Genomic DNA, 21,063 nt, shown 5'->3' with positions numbered 1-21,063 from the left:
TATACCCCACACCAATATTACTATAAAACTCAGTATACAGTGAGATTCATGCCTCAAGAAGTATAGTCCACAAGATGAGAAATGCAAAGACTAGTCTCACCACACGTGCAAACGTGCCATGTGCTTGACATTCATCAGATTGGATGAGCCACACGTGTATGAAGGAAATGGATGGGTAGGAAGAGAAGACCAACCATAGTTTTCCATATACACGTGTGACCCACCATATAATCGGATGGGTATGATTTTTGGTCACCACATCGCATAAGCACTCGGCCAACTTGATGAACGGATCGATTCCTATACACACAAGACATTGGCACGTGCCATGAGTGTGGTCAGCAAGGCTCCCACAATCCTTGCATTGAGCTCATCTATGCTACGTCTCTTACAATAATAAGATGGTTTTAAGACTCGACTCATCCGAGTCGAGTCGACTCAGTCCGACTCGATCCGGTTTCAACCCACGAGTCACATCCAAACTCGGCCAAATCGAGACTCGACTCGAGACCAGACGAGTTGGTCCGAGTCACCGAGTCTCAAATGAAACTCTCACCTCAGCTCAGATCATCTCCATCGGCACTCTGCTGTTGTAATCTAACTAGCTGAGAATACATACTCCCAGGCCTACTAATCAGCTCATCATGGCCACCGATTTCCGCCACCTTCCCGCAATGTAGCACGGCGATCCTATCAGCATCTCGGATGGTTGAAAGCCGGTGGGCCACCATGACAGTCGTCCGGCCATACATCAACGTATCCAGAGCCTCTTGAACCAGCTTCTCAGAAGCTGTGTCCAATGCACTGGTAGCCTCATCCAACAGAAGAATCGTCGGGTCCTTCAAGATGGCCCGAGCAATCGCCACCCTCTGTTTCTGCCCTCCCGACAGCTGAATTCCCCGCTCCCCGACATGCGTCTGATACCCGTCGGGCATTCTACTGATAAACCCATGAGCATTCGCCGCTTTTGCAGCCTTCATTATCTCAATCTCCGATGCTCCGTCCCTCCCATACAGAATATTTTCATAGATCGTCGTCGAAAACAGAACGGGCTCTTGTTGAACTAGACCAATCCTCAGCCGCAACGTTCTTAAATTCAAACACCTGATATCTCGTCCATCGATCATAACCGCACCCTTTATCGGATCGTAGAATCTCATCAAAAGCGCGATCACAGAACTCTTCCCGGACCCACTCGGGCCGACTATCGCCAAACTGCTCCCCGCCGGCACTTGCAAATTCAAACCGTCGAAGACCGGAACATCAGGCCTGACAGGATACCGAAAGCCCACGTCTTTGAATTCTACATCTCCTCTGATTTCAATGACCGGTTGAGATAATGGGTCATCAGATTCAATGGCTGTTCTTCGTTCAAGAATGCTAAAGACAGATCCAAGAGCGTGGGATCCTTTAACGATGTCGGGTGCGAGTGCAAGAGCTTCTGCAACCCCCAATGCTGTGACGATCAGGACCATGAAGGATTTCATGATGTTGCCGAAGTCAGATTCTTTTTTCTTGATTAGCTGTGATGCATACCAGAGGCCGAGTGCGTATGAAGATAGAAGAAAGAGCTGGGAGATGCCATAGCTGAGGCCTGATATGTGTCCACGTACAAGGGCCTGTTTGTTTGGTTGTTCTAGTTCGTTGGTGAACTGGGCTGATATCCGATCCTCTGCACCGAAGGCAGCGACGGTTCTGATGTTGATGATTGCTTCTCGGGCGATGGCGGTCGCTCGGGAATAAGCACGTGTGTAGTTCCCGCCAAGTCCCCTTAGAAACATTTGCTGCAATGTACCAAGAACGTTTGAGAACACGCATGTTGAGAATACTTGATGAAGAGAAATAGCTTTATATATATTGATGGGGTGAAAAATAGTTAAGTAGGTAGGTCGACTTATGGAATGCACGAACTCTACTAAACATCACTAGCCCTTTAAGATCCGAGCCATAAGGGGTGTTTACGTCTAGAAACAGGCCGACCTTCCAAGAGGTCCATGTAACTGTAAATACACTAAAAGAAGATACAATTGTAAGTCCACTTAAATGGCTAATTGCCGACCTAATCTATTGGTCAGCCATAGCTTGGCTATAGGTCGGTCATAGATCAATCGAAGCTTGACCAGAGTTCGATCATAGCTCGTCTAGATCTCGGGTATAGTTCAGGGTGATCACTGAGAGAAGCCAAATGCTGACTCCATGTAAAGCTCATCAAATGATTTATCCTCGGACCAATAGTCCAAAGATCTTCCCAACTGCCCGGAGATCGGATTAGATCCCTAGAACCTTGGGATTGCGATAATCCTGCAAAGATCCCGGATCCAAAACAGATTCTGCCACTGTCTTCCTTCCCCTATAAATAGAGGTATCCCCAACCAATGTAAGGTATACACATTCATACCCTAATACTTGACCGATAACTATTTTCTAAAAGGATCCTACCCTACAAAGGACCCCAAAGTCCTGACTAAGGCATCGGAGGGTCCCCTGCCAGGGTCTCCTTTGTTGCTTGTTTCCATCTATGCAAGCATCGAAGGGTCAACCAGGGAGGGTCTGCCGGAAAACTGTATCAACACACACACACACACACACACACACGGAAATGGTACTATAAGGTTGACCTAGTTGAGCTGTGTGGGCCCACCATGATTGGTGTTGAAGATCAACACCATCAATCAAATGCACCATTCCATGGTGGGCCATGGTCTTAAAAATCAAGTTAATCCATAACTTGGGTGAGCCACATCACATACAACAGTTGAGAGGGGTTACCCTCCCATTAAAACCTTCATAATCATTTACTGAGCCTACCAAGATTTGGTTCAAATCCAGCCTATCCATTGTGTATGTCCCATTTTGATGAGGGGTCAGACCAAGTTTCAGCCACATCCAAAACTCAGGTGGGCCCCACCAAGTGATTTTATATGTTTTAGCATGTCTTCACATGGTTTTAGATGGTATGGCCCACCTAATGTATGTATACAGCTAATTTTTGGGTTATCCCATAACGTAAATGGGACCCATCAAATGCATGGTGTTGATGTTCAACACACATCACGGTGGGGCCCACACAGCTCGACCTTATGGGAAGTTCCCATGAGGTCGACCTTCTAGAACCATTTCCCATATATATATGATATGTCACACTATCATCTAGCTTATATGATCAGCCATGCCCCATTATCTCTTCCATTGGGTGTTCCATGTCGTTGGATGAAAATGGACAATTGCAACTGAAGGCCCACATACAATGGACACCCAACTAGACGGTTAGGATTACCACGATGGTGGAGATTTTGTGTAAGGCCCACCATATGATTAATATGATTGATCGAACGGTGTACATTCCCTCATCAGCTCAGGATTGAAGAGCATGGATTCATTTAATCAAAACCGTTTGATGCGTACCTCTGCTATCGCTGCACTGATGATCAGAGGGTAGGTAGCAAGAACGACAGCTGCCATCCGCCAGCTGAGAAAGAAGGCAATGAAGAATGCAGTAGCAACAAGTGATATGTTCTGAATGATGGTAGATAGACGGTCTGCGATTGCACTTCTAACCAAAGTTGCATCAGCTGCCAGCATTGATGCTAGTGTCCCACTGTTATTCTCATCCAAATCAAACCATCCAATTTCGTTGCGAAGGATAGCTGCAGCTCAAAACAATCACAAGTTTTAGAAAACATAAATGAGTGAAGAGATAAAGATCAAAGTAATATAGATGTGGGCCATCACTGGTTTTGCTGTACGATTTCCTTTTGTTTCAGATCAATGTTCAAGGGTGTGTTTGGATGCACTATTGAATTGAATTGCAATTATTAATCTGATCATTCACAAAGTCTGATTTCCGCGGTTCAGTGTTTCTGTATTGGGTGACCAGGATGATGATTGGACAGGATTTTATTTTATTTTGTTTGCTTAGTGATCTTCAATCTTCATGGTGTGGCCCACCTTCTGTGTGGCTCAGATGTCGTAGACAGTAGATGAGTTGAGCTAACCTACAACTGGTTGTAGGTGATCATTACTTATTTGAAAATGCAGCTACAGCTAACCATATTGTGCATTCCTAGGCTTGGTGGGGTCCACTCATCTGCCTTCTTGATCTTATAGGTGTGAAAATCAGGCTGGTACAATCATGGGGTAGGCTACATGTGCAGGCCAAATCAGACCATTGGCTAGTCTGATTTAAGCTGCCCAGCATGATGATTGGACTGGAATATTTCCTTTCGGCTTAGTGACCTTCATTCTTCATGGTGGGCCCCACCTTTCGTACAACTCAGATTCCATTCGGTCCTGATACGTCAGCACACGTGATGGGTTGTAGCTTGTGATAACCTACAACTGGTTGTAGGTGATCATTACTCATTCAGAAATACAGCTCCAACAAGCTAATCTGAGCATTCAAGTGTTTTGGTGGGGCCCACTCCTCTGTCTTGTTGATCTGATCAATGTCCTGGTGATCAAGATATGTAAGGGAAGCAAGATATACAAACCTGAGAAAATAGAGAGCCGGACCCGAGTCGTGATCTGCTCTCCCATTGCTGTATAAAAGTAGTGCTGCACCAGATACACAGGAACTGTGACAATGGCAGCTCCGACGAATATCAGCGCAACCTTCTCAATTTCGTGCTTCATCTGCCGTTGATCATGCGAATAGAAAGCACTCAACACTTGTGTGATGCCAAGAGCGAAGAGAGGAGTTTGCATGCCCGAGATAATGGCCCCCACCGATCCAAGCACTGCGTTCGGCCACTCTGCTCTGTTCATCCGAATCAGTTTCCCAATCGACGGTGATGATGCTGATCCTAATCGATCCAACCGTTGGTCATGTGTCAGCGTTTCTCTTCCATCGATCGACTCGGACTTCTTGTGGATAGCTTGAGTGTGGTTGAGTTCTGAAAAATGCGATGTCCTGGAAGAGTTCATGAAAGAATCTTGCTTATCAGAGTTGTCTAGAGTGTAACAGGATTGTGTGTGGGATCCAAGCCGCACATCAGGTGGGCAGAAATGTATGTTGAATGTGGACAATTAGTCCATTTCTGCTTGAATTGCCCTGTTTTTTTCAGGACGGTGGGGCCTGTTTTGGGTAAAATAGGGATGACCTTATGTATGGGACACGTAGAAAAAGGATAATCAGAACAGACTCTCTAAACTACCAAAAGGCTAGAGAAGATGAACTAGCAAGAAGAATCAATGACCAAGCTGAAGCAATTTGACTGGCTTGGAAATGAAACTCATCAACAGATCTACCGACCTTGACTACGAGTACTGACCTCGACCTTGACTTCAAACGACAACCATGACCTTGAAGGCCGACCTCAAGGTCGGATACTAACATCCGGCTCAGAACGGAAAATATCCAGAAAAAACGTCACACTATATATGAGCAGAACTGATCAAACAGATCTCAGCTGAAGATCACGCCAATTGAGGCATAATTGGAGAAATACTCGAGAAAAGATTCCGATTATGGTACGGGCCCTCTAGTATATATTAAAGATCTACTTGGATGCAGAAGCTGCCTAAGAACACATATAAATACATTGCCTTCTTTAAAGAAAAGGTACACAAACTATGATGATTCTATTACGCCTACTGTGAGTCCATACACCTGTCCATTAATGTGCAGGTACCCTGTGGCTTGCAAAAGGTGAGCAGGATTGACCAGATTTGAGCAACAACAGTTGTGATATTTCACTTGTGTGGCACATTCGCATGATGAGCAGCAAGGATTGATTAATCTACATTAATTGTCATGGCTGCAGTTCTTGAAGCACTTACACAGACTCCTGAGAGGTTTCCTGGTTCTGATTTCCACCATTGGATGATACTTGCAGGCTCACCAGAGTAGCATATTCTCCATCTTCTCCCTTTGACATCAGCTCAAAGTGGGTCCCGCTTTCGACCACTTTGCCATTTTTCAGGACAATGATCTTATCGACATCGCGGATCGTTGACAACCTGTGCGCGACTATGATCGTTGTCCGGTCTAACATGATTCTCTCGAGCGCCTGCTGCACCACAAGTTCAGATTCTGCATCTAGTGCGCTCGTGGCCTCGTCTAGAAGCAGAATCTTTGGATTTCTAAGCACTGCTCTAGCAATGGCGATCCGCTGCTTCTGTCCTCCTGAAAGCTGAGTCCCTCCCTCTCCCACCTTGAATTCACAGAAACACCATGACTGAATAGAAACAAATACAAATTGATGCAATGTGGGCCCCACCATGTAGATGTCCTCGCCCAAGAATTGGGCTGGTCCCGCTAATTAGATGGACCACACTAGTACAGAAGAATTCTGGCATGATTTCTTGGCGAGGGCATTTAAATGGTGTGATGCATTCCATGAGAGGCTTGGATCTTGCACATGTGTGACACATTGGCATGTGTCATGTGGGGCCCACCCATTTGATTCTCCTGATGCAATTACCAACCTGTGTATGGTAACCTTCAGGCAATGCTTGAATGAAGGAATGTGCATTCGCAGCCTTGGCAGCTTCAACGATGTGGTCCAGCTCTGCATCTTCTCTGCCATAGAGAATGTTCCCAGCTATAGAGGTAGCAAACAAGGCAGGCTCCTGACTAACCAGACCCATCTGACCTCTCAGCCATTTTAGTTGAAGAATCTTCAGATCAAAGCCATCCAACAGTATTTTACCTATCATAGATCGACGACATTCGTCAGCTGTTCATACAAATTTCAAATGATATCATCTGTTCATCCCATTGAAGTTTTCAATCCAATCTAATTAAGAGTAAGAGAAATGCTGTTATGATGTGATCTGTACATGTAGATGGGCCATACCAAAATTCATATTGATCAGACAAATCCATGGTGTCACACCAAATCAATGATCCTGACCACTTTACACAAGTGTGCATTATCATAGCAGCATTGCCATGAGAGTAACTAATGTATATACCTGAGGTTGGTTCGTAGAACCGTTCGACCATTGAAATTATTGTGCTCTTTCCTGACCCACTTGGGCCCACCACCGCGAATGTCTTCCCGGCGCTCATCAAAAAGCTGAGATCTTCAAAAATCATGTTTGGGCGGGAAGGGTATGCAAACGATACCTTCGAGAATTCAATTTTCCCAGCAACTTCCGGCAGAACTATGCCCCTGTCCAATGTCTTAGTAGACTTCGAATCCACATCTATCATGCTTATGATATTGCTTATGGCCGCCTGACCTTTGGCAATCGCGCTGAGGTTTGGAGCTGCCTGGCCAAGAGCACTACAAATGCAAGATGTATTTAAAAACAAAAGAACATGGTAGCACATTTGGATGCACTATGTAATTAATTGAGCTGCAAGCAATCGAAATTGCCTCCGAATTGCAATTAGCCCACTTTCAAGAAAGTAACGTAGTTGCAATTTTTGGATTCTATGGATACTGGAATTTGGCAATTCGTGATTGAATTTGCTTGTGCATCCAAACTCGTCCTCAAGAACGGTGAATTACAAGACTAATCTACTACTAATGGAGCTTACAATCCGCTGAAGACGACATTAATGATTGTTGTAAATGCTTTACCGCCGTTCGTGACGTGATGCCTGACAAGGATGCCAGCATACCAAAGAAGGAATGCCCATGTGCAAAAGAGTAGCCCATATGTAGTGCCGACGCCTATTCCTTTTGCAAACCCGCTTTTCTTCCCCAGCTTAAGGGCGGTTTTAAGCAATTTTGAATATGCTTCTACTGCCTTTTCCTCTCCTACGAATGAATACACGGTACGGACCTGCGAAATCACCTGAAATAGGTAGAAATGGAAAGAGATGCATGTTTCTGTCATGCTCAAAAAATTCTTAGTTCAATAAGCAGGGAATGATTAAATTGCAACACCTTAGTTTTTGTATTGAATATACTTGATTCATTATTGCAAATTTACAATTACATTTTTAGGATGAAAGGCCAAATGGGGAGGCCTGATGAGCAAAAGGCAAGATCCAATGGTATTTACACAATCCGAGATTACGTGGACCTTATCAAAGTTGAAGAGGGACGGGCCTTTTTCTAGCAGTCTGCCAAGACACTACGGGAGGGAGAAGGTGTTGTGCAGCACGCCAACAACGCAGTGAGCCTAGATCCAATCTCAGGCCTCACCCACAAATGATAAACAAGAAGAAATATAAACTAGAAATAGATCAAAGCATTCAAAACAAACCACAAGACAAGATATATGTGGAAAAACCTCAAACTAGGGTAAAAAACCACGGATGCAAACTTCCACTATGAAGAACGAAGATTACAAAGCAATATACTAACCTCTCCCTTGGAAGCACATAGAAAATCCTTTGCCCACACCTTATAATAATTTTCCCTTGCTTTTTTTCTATATATGAAAAACCCTAGGAACCCCTGTTTATAGTCTAGGAAACTCCCCTTTCCGCATCCTAGTTGCGAAAGGACTTGCGACATGAAATCCACGCAAAATTGCGGAACGAATATGCGTAACCTCAACTGGTCGTGCAGCCTGCACAACCAGTCGAGAGGACCCCACGACCGGTCGTGAATGGGCCACTACCGGTCGAACACCTCGGGATAAAAAAAACAGTGCTCACTGGACTTTGAGTCGAGCCGGTCCATGATCGGTCGAGTCGAACCCTACGACCGGTCGAGGACGGTCCCAGATGTGGCTCCACATCTTAACAATCTCCCACTTGGAGACACATCGCCTTAAACCTTTGTCTTCTTCATCCGGAGTGCATCACCTCCCTGTCTTCAAGCCTGAAGACCAATCAAAGCTGAACAGAGCTTCAGCTTCTCCCGTGTGACCGCCTTGGTCAGCATATCCGCAGGATTCTCACTTGTATAAATCTTCTCCAGAGCAATCGATCCATCTTCTAGTAATGACTGAATGAAGTGATATCTGATGGCAATATGCTTGGTCCTTGAATGAAAGGCTGAATTCTTAGCCAAGTGTATTGCACTCTGACTGTCACTGTACATCTTGCAATCTGCTTGCTTCTTACCCAACTCTTCCATAAAACCTTGCATCCACACCATCTCCTTGCACGCTTCTGTAGCCGCAACATATTCTGCTTCTTTCGTACTGATAGATACTATCTTCTGTAACTGAGAGACCCAACTGACTGCAACACTACCTAGAGTAAAGACATAACCTGTAGTGCTTCTTCTGCTGTCGATGTCTCCTTCCAAATAAGAATCCACATAACCCTGTAGCTTGATTTCTGATCCACCATAGCACAGCCTTACATCCTTAGTACCTACCAGGTATTTAAGAATCCACTTCACAGCTTCCCAATGTTCCTTCCTGGGGTTGTTCATGAACCTGCTAACAACTCCTACTGCTTGAGCAATGTCTGGCCTCGTGCTCACCATAGCATACATGAGACTCCCAATAGCTGATGCATATAGGACTTTAGCCATGTAGTCTCGTTCCTCCTGCGTCTTTGCACCTTGCTCCTTAGATAGCTTGAAGTGGTTGGCTAATGGAGTGCTAACCGGCTTAGCACCTCCCACATTGAATCGATCAAGTACCTTGGCTATGTACTCTACCTGTGACAAAATCAATTTCTTGTTTTCCCTGTCACGCTTTATCCTCATGCCTAGGATTTGTTTTGCAGCTCTTAAATCCTTCATGGCAAATTCTCTAGACAGTTGTCTTTTGAGATCTGAGATGTCCTTTATGCTTGAACCGGCCACAAACATATCATCAACGTACAGAAGAAGGATGATGTATGACGTATCAAACTTCTTCAAATAGCAACAATGGTCCGGATGACATCTCCTATAACCGTTTCCCGACATGAAACTATCGAATTTCTTGTACCACTGCCTCGGGGCCTGCTTCAGGCCATATAGACTCTTCTTCAGTCTGCACACTTTATTCTCCTTTCCTGGTGCCATGTATCCTGTCGGCTGATGCATATATATCTCTTCTTCAAGGTCCCCATGAAGAAAGGTTGTCTTAACATCTAGCTACTCTAGATGTAAGTCCTCTGTAGCCACTATACTCAAGACCATACGAATCGTAGACATTTTCACCACAGGTGAAAATATTTCAGTGAAATCGATACCTGCCTTTTGTTGAAACCCTTTCACAACCAGTCTAGCCTTATACCGTTTCGAACCATCGTGCTCCTCCTTCAATCTGTAAACTCACTTGTTATAAAGAGCTTTCTTACCCATAGGTGGGGTGACTAGCTCCCATGTACGATTGGACTCAAGAGAGTCCATCTCCTCATCCATGGCCTGCTCCCACTTAACCTGTGTATCTGTCTTTAATGCCTCTTCAAAACATTCTGGTTCACCATTATCTGTCATCAGTAGATAATGTAAGGAGGGTGAGTATCGGACTATGGGTCTCCTCTCCTAAGTAGACCTCCTCACAACCGGTGTATGCGGCTCTGCCTCATAATGCTCCTGTGCATGATCATCCTATGGCACTGTAACACCCGTGTCCTGTAACTCTTCCATCTCTACGAATTCTTTCTCCTCGGCCTTATTTTCCTGCACACTGTCCTTATGCATTACTTTTTCATTGAAGACTACGTCCTTGCTTCTGATGATTTTCTTGTTTTCTGCATCCCAAAACCTGTAGCCAAAATCATGCTACCCGTAGCCTATAAACGTGCACCTCTTGGACTTCGCATCCAGCTTGTTTCTGTGCTCTGCATCAATGTGAACATATGAAGTGCAACCAAACACTTTGAGATGTGCAATATTCATTTCTTTCCCAGTCTACGTTTCTTCTGGTAGCCCACCATCCAATGGTGCTGAGGGACTTCTATTGATGAGATATGCGGCAGTATTCATAGCATCTGCCCAAAAGGTCTTGGGCAACCCTGCATGTAGCCTCATGCTCCTGGCGCGCTCAAGGATGGTCTTGTTAATGCGCTCAGCCACACCATTCTGTTGTAGTGTCCCTGGAATCATTTTCTGATGTTTAATTCCATTTGCTGCACAATACTCCTCAAATCTCTTATCACAGTACTCTCCCCCATTATCAGATCTGAGACATTTTACTGTTCTACCTGTCTCGTTTTCTACCATAACTTTTCACTTCTTAAATACGTCAAATACATCAGATTTGTGCTTTAAGAAATAGACCCACAATTTCCTACTAGCATCGTCAATAAAGGAAACAAAATAACGTGAGCCACCAAGAGATGATACCTGTGCCGGTCCCCACACATCAATGTGTACAAGCTCTAACAGATTCTTTGGAGTGCGTCCTGTCTTCTTGAAACTTACCCTCTTCTGCTTGCCATATACACAGTCCTCGCAGAATTCCAAGTCAATAGACTTCAGCCCTGGTAGCTTCCCTTTTGACAATAGCACTTTCATCACTTTCTTACTCATATGTCCCAACCTCTGATGCCATAACTGCCCATTCACTTCAGTTGATGCGACTGAGAGTGAACAATACGATCCTGAAGTCACGTATAAAGTACCTTCATTTTTCCCTTGAGATATCATCAAGGCACCTTTTGTGATCTTCCGGGAATCACTAGTGAATGTCGTCACATAACCGGTATCGGCCAATTGCCCCACTAAGATCAAGTTACGTTTCAAACTTGGTACATGTCTGACATCCTTCGATTTCAAAACCGTTCCGTCTTTCTGATTGACATGAACGTTTCCCTTTCCAAAAATACTGCATGGCTCATCATCACCCAGGTAAACTCTCCCAAAGTCACCTGACAGATAATCACGCAGAACTTCCTTACATGAAGTGGCATGAAACGAAGCACCCGAGTCTATAACCCAAGACTCATTCCTCACATCAAGAGACAAGATTAAGGCCTCTGTGTCACTCTCCTCAGATAGATTCACTGAATCCTTCCCGCCTTGAGAGCTTCCTTCTTATTTCTTGAGCGTCCTGCAATCACGTTTCATGTGCCCCTTCTTGCCGCAATGCCAACACCCGTATTTGTCTTTCGGTCCCTTGGACTTCTTCCTCGACTTAGAACGCCCGTGTTTATTGCCTCCTTTGTTCAGCGATCTTCCTCTTCCTTTAACATTTAGAGCATTCCCCGAATCCCCTAAAACTCCTGATGTCTTTCTTCTAGATTCTTCGTTGAGAATTAGACTGGCCACATCATCAAATTTCAACTTTGTCGACCCTGAAGAATTGCTCACAGCAATCACCAAACCATCCCATCTGTCTGGTAAACTGGATAAGATCAATAACGCCCTTACCTTATCTTCAAAAACAATGCCAACAGATTCCAACTGGCTCGTGACTGTATTAAACTCGTTTAGATGTTCAGCCACACTCCCACCATCTGACATCTTCATGTTGAATAATTGTTTCATAAGATGAACCTTGTTGGATGCTGAGGGTTTTTTATACATGGTGGCTAGGGCTTCCATTAATTCTTTTGTAGTTTTCACCTTGGATATGTTGAAGGCGACGCTCTTAGACAAAGAGAGTCGAATCGTTCCTAAAGCCTTCCTATCCAGTAAAAACCATTCATCATCTGTCATCTTTTCTGGTTTCTTCTCTTTTCCTCCTAGAGGAATATAGAGGTCCTTCTGATATAGATAATCCTCCATCTACATCTTCTAGAAGGCAAAGTTTGAGCCATCAAACTTCTCAATTCTAGTTTTCCCTTCTTCTGTCATCGCTCCCAATAGAACTAAACCAATAGCTCTGATACCAGTTGTTGTGCAGCATGCCAACAACGCAGTGAGCCTAAATCCAATCTCAGGCCTCACCCACAAACGATAAACAGGAAGAAATATAAACTAGAAATAGATCAAAGCATTCAAAACAAACCACAAGACAAGATATACGTGGAAAAACCCCAAACTAGGGTAAAAAAACCACGGATGCAAACTTCCACTATGAAGAACGAAGATTACAAAGCAATATACTAACCTCTCCCTTGGAAGCACATAGAAAACCCTTTGCCCACACCTTAGAATAATTTTTCCTTGCTTTTTTTCTATATATGAAAAACCCTAGGAACCCCTGTTTATAATTTAGGAAACTCCCCTTTCTGCATCCCAGTTGCGAAAGGAATTGCGACACGAAATCCGCGCAAAATCGCGGAACGAATCTGCTTAACCTCGACTGGTCGTGCAGCCTGCACGACCGGTCGAGAGGACCCCACAACCGGTCGTGAATGGGCCACGACCGGTCGAACACCTCGAGATCAAAAAAACAGTACTCGCTGGACTTTGAGTCGAGCCGGACCCTACGACTGGTCGAGCATGGCTCACGACTGGTCGAGGACGGTCCCAAATGTGGCTCCACATCTTAACAGAAGGAACTATTCCACTTCTCTAATCCACTGGTAGGATGGTCCATTGGATATGATTGATATTTTGATTGTATGATCAGAGTATATGGACAAGTCGTGATAGTCTCTTCTTTCCTCTCTAGTGTCTCTCTATGTTTTTTTCTTATGCAATTTCCTCTTAAGGAATTTAGGAATCGGATGGGATAGGAGGAGTCGTAATGCAGAGGCATTTTTAGACAGGGCTCAAGTGGGGTGGCCTGTGGGATGCAAGAGCACACTCGGGATAGGCGTCCTGTGTGAGGCGAGACCCGTGTGAAGTGGGGCCCATGAGGGGTTCGGCCGAGGACCTGACCCATGGAATATCGGGCTTGCGCTATAAGATAAAGGGATCGATTCGCCACGCTCTATCAGTTCGAGCATATAAAGCAAGTGGTTTGTTATCTTGCGTAAAAGTGGTATCAGAGGGGAGGTCTCTTGTTCGCTTTGCCAAACTTAATTTTCAAAACCCAATTCATTTTTGCATCCAAAAAATGCAGGTTAACTACTCATTTTCAAGATAGTTTTATGTAGTTTGGAAAGAATTAAGAGTATGATTCCATGTAAGAAGCATAATATTGTTAATGTTTCTAGGTGTGAGAATCAGATGGAATGGTTGATGTGTGGACATGGGTCACTTGATAGTGTCACGAAATTGCATCAAGAAAAATAGATATGTTGCTTTCTCAAGCATTTATCTTGGTTCCGCCGAGCAATGGTGCAGGTAGGACACACCTTATTTGTGATCCAGACCATTTATCTATAGTGCACATTGGATGGTCGTTGTGAGTTTTGGCTACTGAATGTGGATCTCACTGCCCAGTGTTTCCTTAATGTTTTTCATTAACCATCCATTTACAGCCAACGATTGGTGAAGATGACTTGTTGGCTATGGCCCACTCATGTGTATGATGGAGATGTGGACTGTTACCTCTTCTGCTACCTTCCCAGCTTCAGCATATGCAGCCTCACCCTTCTTTGACAAGGTAGACATGATTATTGTGTATGCACCTCCGGCGACGACCAACAAAGGAATGACTGCCAGTGTTACGAGTGTAAGTTTCCACAGCGTCGTAAATCCTACAGCGAATCCTACAACGAACTGAGCCAGGTACCGCAAACAATGGCCTGTCTGCATTTGAGATACAGTGGAAAGAAATGCTTTTAGTGTTGTTATCAAGACAGTTATTTATCAAGTGGAGCCCACCAACCAGCAATTTTGAATCGAACTCAGTAGTTTCTCAAGAAGAACAATATTGTTAAGTAATTTAGACTGTTGATCCAATGGGCCCCACTGTAGATAGACCACAGAAAGAATATTTCTCTGATTGGATGATCACAGATCTAAATTTTGGCCTCTTTTGTTGAACATGGATTGCCCCATCTGTCCAGTTTTTGGGGCATGGTTCAACAAAGCATTGGTCAATTAGATCAACAATCTGGGCCCCACTTGTGCAGACTGAGCCTCGAGGGTCCTATGCGTATCCTTGAGATGAAAATCATACAATTCATCGATATGAAGATCGTATGCACCAAACCATTTAACAGAAACTTCGCAATCAGCTTGTTATTGATCAGATACTGATGAATGGTACAATCAGTTAGGGCGTGTTTGGATGCACTATCAAATTAGATTTCAAATTACAGTACTTCCAACTTGTAATTATGGTACTTCCAAATTGAACTCGAAAGGAATCTAATTGCAATTTGATGGCTCTTATCAGTTGCTGGTCTAAAATGGATGTATGTAATTCAATTCACTTGTGCATCCAAACGCAGCCTCAGATTCAAGTGTTTGTAGAGCATTGGAAAATAATGTAATTATGCTTGTATAGCATCTGAACCATTCTTTTTTTTTTTTTTTTCATGATCATTTCTCATTATCAGGAATTCATCTTCTAACCTTATCTCCTATTGCATCCTGCACAAGTATTGCATCGCTTGAAATGCGATAAATGATATTTGCATCTCTTGCCTCTGTATCGAAGAAGTTAATATCTTTTCTTAGAACTGATTGAAGATACTTGACTCTCAAACGGGCCGTCTGTCTCTCCCCAGTTTGCGTCCAAAATGCTACGCCTGAGATTACAGATCAAAACATCATGTTCATCAGAGAACATTGAAATGGTGCTTTTGAGTAAATGTACAATGCTCATCCAAACTACCACAAGGCCCATCAATCCCAGCCATTAGATAATTAGTAAGCAAATGGACAGCTCAATGAAGAAACTGGCCACCAATCGAACGGCTGGAGTTTTTCCAGGAAGGATATTTCAGCCCATCACCCATCTATGGCAGGGCAAACAAGACAAACAATGTGCATTTCTGAAAGATGGGTCATGCCAGTAGGGAATGCTGACCCAAATGAAAATGCTGGTGATTCAGACACAGATCCCATGAACTCCCACCATCCATAAATGGCTAGTGGTAATCTTAATACGCATTTCAAAATGGGCATTGGAGATTTCAAATTTCAAAGTTCTGCTAGATTCCCACCAACCATATTTTTATGGTGAAAGATAATGGGACATATGACTATCGGTTATGATCAACGATTGTAGTTCAATGCTGATGAAGTTAATTAACCTATAGCATTCTATTTATAGAGCAAGAAAAAGGAATATGAAGAGATGCCATGTATCCGTCTTAAAATTCAAGGATGTACCTATCCAAGCCCCCACCAAGACTATAAGTCCTACGTAAACCAAATCCAAAGCGCGCTGCAAAATAAGAAGAAATTCAAAGTGAATTAACTTTGAAATTCTCGTCATGGTATAGGAATGAAAGAAAGAAGCACACATATCACAAACCATAGCGTTATTGATTTTCTTACGAACATGGCCCGGTTATTTTCTCTCAGCCATGGATATTGAATTACAGGACCTGTTTGGATGAGTGGAATCTAAAAAGTAACCATGGAAAAGAAAATTTTTTCCATTGACGTAACCTTTTTTGCTATTTGTGACAATAAAGTAACCTATGGAAAATGGTTTTCCTCAAAATATGCATTTTTCCTTTCCTCACAAAAACATGATAATCCTCATTTCCACACTTTTCTAGAAATAAAATTCACTTTTTGACCACTGATCATCTCCCATTTCTGTAGATATGACGGAAACTAAAACAAACAACCATTTTAATATTCTTTTCTAAGGATTTCATTATCTATGGTCTTCCTCAAATGTAACGTTTTCCTTTCCAAATCTACTTTTTGGATTCCATCAATCCAAACAGGCACATTGCATCAACTCGCATTTGCAAGAATTTGAGCTAGTCAATGGGAACCCATTGATTTTATTTGACTCCCGGGGACTTGAACTGAGTCACTTGGTTTAATGAAAACCTGGTGAACCTAGGACTGTTGTTGTGTGAATCCAAACATCAAAACCACCACATCATCAACCCATTGTTTTCTACTTAGTATTTTAGATAAAATAAAATAAAAATTTTCTAAATCCATTTCAATGGGCTGCTAATTTACCATCCATCGAGCAAACGTGTATATGAAATCTGAGCCACTAAAAAGGGGGGACATAAATCAGACCAATCCATTCATTAGGTGCGCCACATATGTAGATCAATTAAACCCATTTGCGATTCCACTGTTTCTACAGTTCGGCTCATCTAACCAATGGATCTGCCCAAGTTTTGTGCCTGATTATCTTCAAGGTTGGAGCCTAGTTTTTAATGGCTCAGATGTGATATACATGTGGCATTTTGGCTGTATTCGAAGGATGAACAGTAATGTAATGGTCAAATGAGATGAGGATGTGAAAATTTCTCATTTCAAATAATTCAACTATTTACAATTATGTAATTATTATTTTTTAAGTTATTAAATACCAAGTCGAGTCGAGCTTTTGGGCTTTGGAACTGCATCTAAAACAATTAAAAGGAACCAAAACAAGGGTTCGTTTGGATGAATGATTGAATTGAATTGAATTGCAAAAACTAGCTCAATCAAGAGTAGATGACCAAGTTATAATAATGTGTCACCGATTTGTTTGTGAAGAAGAAGCATTCAAATTGAAGTTGCATTCATCTCAAGTCCAGCTTGAAAGTAAAGCTTTTGCAATTGAGAGAGCCTTAGTCCATCAATACGAATACTAATCTAATTGCAATTTTGTTATTTCCACTTCATAAACTAGTTATTACAATTCAATTCAAGATTGCATCCAAACACAGCCTAAGAGTCCATTTGGACCTGGATATGGTTATTTTACGATAATACATATCGGTGTAAGCATATGCACCAATGTGGACACTTGTATGAGCCCCGGCCTATATACCAAGTGTAGCTCCATCCACAGTTTAGTCAGCGATTTGGAAGCCTAAATTACTATACAATTATGTCATTTGTACAGTTGAAATCAAGTGCTCTGCCATCTACAGTTAAATCAGCAATTTAGACAGTCTAGATTATCGTACAACTATGCCATGTATACAGTTGCAACCAAATGGCCCACCATCTACAGTTGAATTAGCCATTTAGAGGGTCGAATCCAACTAATTCAAAACAACAGAGAACATCTAAATCATTTACTACTTGGATTTGAATGCTCTAATTTGCTAATACATCATTTACTACTTGTGTTTGAATGCTCTAATTTGCTAGTACATCATTTACTACTTGTAAATGATTTACTAGCAAAGTCCCCTTCTCATTTACCAGGAAAAAATGTGAGTTTTCGTTCACTAGTAAATGAGATGGCAACAGTTCTATGTTTTTTGAATGAAAGCCAGTAAAGCAGATTTCATTTACCATTTACAGGCTATCCAAACACTGTAAATGATTTACTAGTAAATCATTAAATCATTTACAACTTAAAGCCAAACAGACAGGCTGTAAATCATCTACGTCCTTTAAGTGATTTACTAGTAAATCATTTACAATACCACCATTCAAACAACCCCTTACAGATTCTCACTTCCCCCAACAATGCCTAACTTGGGTTTCCAAAACCAAAATCATTAAAATCCATCGATGTTCCGAAACTGCAGGATTACATTTCTATATAATAAAAAAAACTGCTGAATTGATTCAAGCATTCTCAAACCAAACCCCAAATGACAGGAATATTTAGAAAGCTTCACAAACTAAAAATTCCAATCAGACATTGTGTGAACAAAATCCACAGCAAAGAAATCACCATCAGAACTAATTAGAATTGGGTATCCAAACAATACCCAAATGGGTTTTTCATGGTTCAATTGGTAATCCAAAACAATCAAAATTCAACCAAGATTCAAACCACTGAAATTATTGTCAAAAAAATCAAAGTTCTGAGTTCAAAAATCCAACTTACCAATGAGCCTTTTCAATCAATTCATGAACTCTCCAATGGAGAATCAAACACCAAAAAATTGCAGAAATCAGAAAAGAAAAGTGTAGTGTAGCATCCAAAACCCAATTCATGCCACTCAATGATTCATCCGGAATGGGCCCATGGTTTGTACGGTCTGGATAAACACGTCTATCCCTTCCAACATTCCTAATGCTACTATTCCTCAGCTGATCTAAACTGTTCATAAGCTGGGGCGATCAAGCCATCTACTGGCAACAGCCCCAAAATTTTCATTACTCAGACAGCTCTAGCAATTCCCACCAAAAGCAAAACCATTGCCAATATGCATTCTACCGTCCATTTTCAGATCACCAGCCAGACAGATAACATCATCCAATCAGTGAATTTTTATTGTTTTTCTTGGGCTGTAACCAATCTACAGCAGAGGCCGCCAAACCAACAATCTGGATCGTCCAACATTCGAAAAGAGGTGCACATGATAGATTCGTGGACACTACCAAGTAGGGCTGAAAGTCGGGCAGGTTCAACCCGACTGACCTGTGACCAACCCGACATTAGGGTGGGCTCGGACAGGATGTATTGGGTTCTGTCTCCGGCTTGGGTTATACAAACACCAACCCAATAAAACTTGGGTCGGGCTTAGGTTGAGGTCTCGGGTCACCCGACCCAACCCGAACCCGATTGATATATAAATTACATATAAATTATAATTGAGTTCAGATCATCTGTGTTGAAGGCACAAAAAATTCCAGTGTCATAGGGTTTCATTGGTCCACGTCATTTCCAATGACTCAAGCTAAATAGATTTCGTGCTACACAACAAGACTTTTAAAAGAGTAATTGTCCTGTATTTTAGCTTGTTTGTTTAGAAAAAAAATATAGTTCTTTACATAAATAACTATATATATATATATATATATATATATATATATATATATATATATATATATATATATATATATGGGAAAAGGTACTATGCGCTCGACCTCACAAGACCGTCCCATGAGGTCGAGTTGTGTGGGCCCCACCGTGATGTGTTTCGAACATCTACCCCATCAGTCAGATGCACCATTCCATCATGGGCCTAGGTCTCAAAAATCAAGTCAATCCGTGACTTGTGTGGGCCACACCACATACAGAAGTGGGGAGGGGCCGTGCACCATTAAAACATTCATAATCATTTTTTGGGCCCACCGAGATGTGGTTTGCAAATCCAGCCCATCCATTATGTGTGTCCCACTTGGATGAGGGTTCAGACCAAGTTTCAGCAGCATTAAAAACTCAGGTGGGCCCCACCAAGTGCTTTTATATGTTTTTGGCATGACTTCACAGATTTTAGATGGTATGGCCCACCTGAGTTCCATATACGGCTAATTTTTGAGATGTCCCATAATTTAGAGGGGATCCATCAAATGCACGGTGTTGATGGTCGACACGCATCACGGTGGGGCCCACACAGCTCGACCTCACCGGAGCTTATCGTGAGGTCGTCATAGGTATTAAAAATAAGACGTGTATTGAAAGTATAATAGATTAATGTAAAAACGAAAATATTAGCATGTATCCCGGCCAACCCGACCGGGCCCGCTTGGGTTGGGCTTGGGTCGAGAATTCCCAACCCAAGGTTGGGTTGGGTTGGGTTGGGTTGGGCTACGGTTGAGCACCAACCCGACCCGACCCGCCCGACTTTCAGCCCTACTATCAAGCAGAGGGTGGAAGCAGAGTACCTTAGACACCTCGGAAGCGAGCTTGTGAGGATCTGAAGAAAGAGAGCCGAGCGAGTCGATGATGTGTCCGAAGAGAATCAAGAAGACCGGCGTCGAGGCGCCATGGATGCAAGCTCCGGCAGCGCCGAACAGCATCAAGAAGCAATCAACGGTATCGGCGACGGCGAACAGTCCGAAGATCGAACGGGAAGCTTTCCGTCTCGAGGCGGCCGGTTTCTCAATTGGGTTGTTGTCGGATGGCCGGTTGGAGAGTTCGACGCCGTCCATTGCAGAGATAGAGAGAGAGAGAATGAAAGAAGTATGCTCGTGACTCGTTAGTGTATGAATAAATGTAGCTTTTTCCGGTTGGCCAACTAACTCTGCGGCTGATTAACTGTCGGGGTGAATGCTACGAGCGCGACATCGCTGAGACCCCCGAAGTAGCGATGTGGGTAGGATCCTGACCGTAGGGACCACATATATGTATGAATTTGTATATCTACGCCGTCTATCTGTTTTTTCAGATTATTTTAAACCGTGGTCCCGAAAATTAAGTAGATTAAAATTTCAGGTGGACCACATTACAGGAAACAATGGTTATTGACCATTAAAAACCTTTTTTGGACAACAAAAGTTTTGGATCAAGATTATAATTGTTTTTCTCATTTAATAAAGTTATTTATGACTTAATAAACAGTTTGGATGGTTAATAAACATTACGGTAGGAATCTTTTAATGGTGAGCATTCAATAACCAATGTTTCCTGTGGTGTGGTCCACCTGAATAATATTTTGGTATTTAGTCTTAA

At 42.8% G+C, this 21,063-nt stretch overlaps 1 protein-coding gene across 3 annotated transcripts; it reads right to left on the bottom strand.

Moving 5' to 3' along the window:
- Positions 1-20,587, bottom strand: LOC131243527 (ABC transporter B family member 13). 3 transcript variants are annotated; one of them, XM_058242944.1, is made up of 12 exons: positions 20,277-20,587; positions 15,909-15,963; positions 15,147-15,322; positions 14,175-14,375; positions 7,487-7,746; positions 6,916-7,229; positions 6,427-6,650; positions 5,816-6,152; positions 5,248-5,256; positions 4,491-4,931; positions 3,406-3,647; positions 1-1,784 (listed from the first exon to the last, which is right to left on the bottom strand). In XM_058242944.1, exons 1-12 carry the CDS (start codon positions 20,541-20,543, stop codon positions 558-560), a joined length of 3,753 nt encoding a protein of 1,250 aa, XP_058098927.1. In that variant the 5' UTR covers positions 20,544-20,587; the 3' UTR covers positions 1-557. The 3 variants fall into 3 exon arrangements, with proteins under 3 accessions (XP_058098927.1, XP_058098925.1, XP_058098926.1); XM_058242942.1 differs by lacking the exon at positions 5,248-5,256 and having other exon boundaries at positions 4,491-4,909; positions 5,779-6,152; positions 20,277-20,586; XM_058242943.1 differs by lacking the exons at positions 5,248-5,256; positions 15,909-15,963; positions 20,277-20,587 and having other exon boundaries at positions 4,491-4,909; positions 5,779-6,152; positions 14,175-14,281; positions 15,147-15,272.
- Positions 20,588-21,063: the final 476 nt, after the last annotated feature.

Source organism: Magnolia sinica, chromosome 4 (assembly GCF_029962835.1).
Source record: "Magnolia sinica isolate HGM2019 chromosome 4, MsV1, whole genome shotgun sequence".
Taxonomy (NCBI): domain Eukaryota; kingdom Viridiplantae; phylum Streptophyta; class Magnoliopsida; order Magnoliales; family Magnoliaceae; genus Magnolia; species Magnolia sinica.
This window is presented reverse-complemented; position numbering and strand designations above follow the sequence as displayed.

What these genes read in the sequence shown, in the direction of transcription:
- LOC131243527 (XM_058242942.1), bottom strand. Translation starts at nt 20,543, where the DNA reads ATGGACGGCGTCGAACTCTCCAACCGGCCATCCGACAACAACCCAATT. An exon ending in CTGGGAAGGTAGCAGAAGAG is followed by an intron (nt 7,747 to 14,174) that starts GTAACAGTCCAC and finishes TACCTATTTCAG; the next exon opens with GTGATTTCGCAGGTCCGTAC. An exon ending in AATGTCGTCTTCAGCGGATT is followed by an intron (nt 7,230 to 7,486) that starts GTAAGCTCCATT and finishes TTGCATTTGTAG; the next exon opens with TGCTCTTGGCCAGGCAGCTC.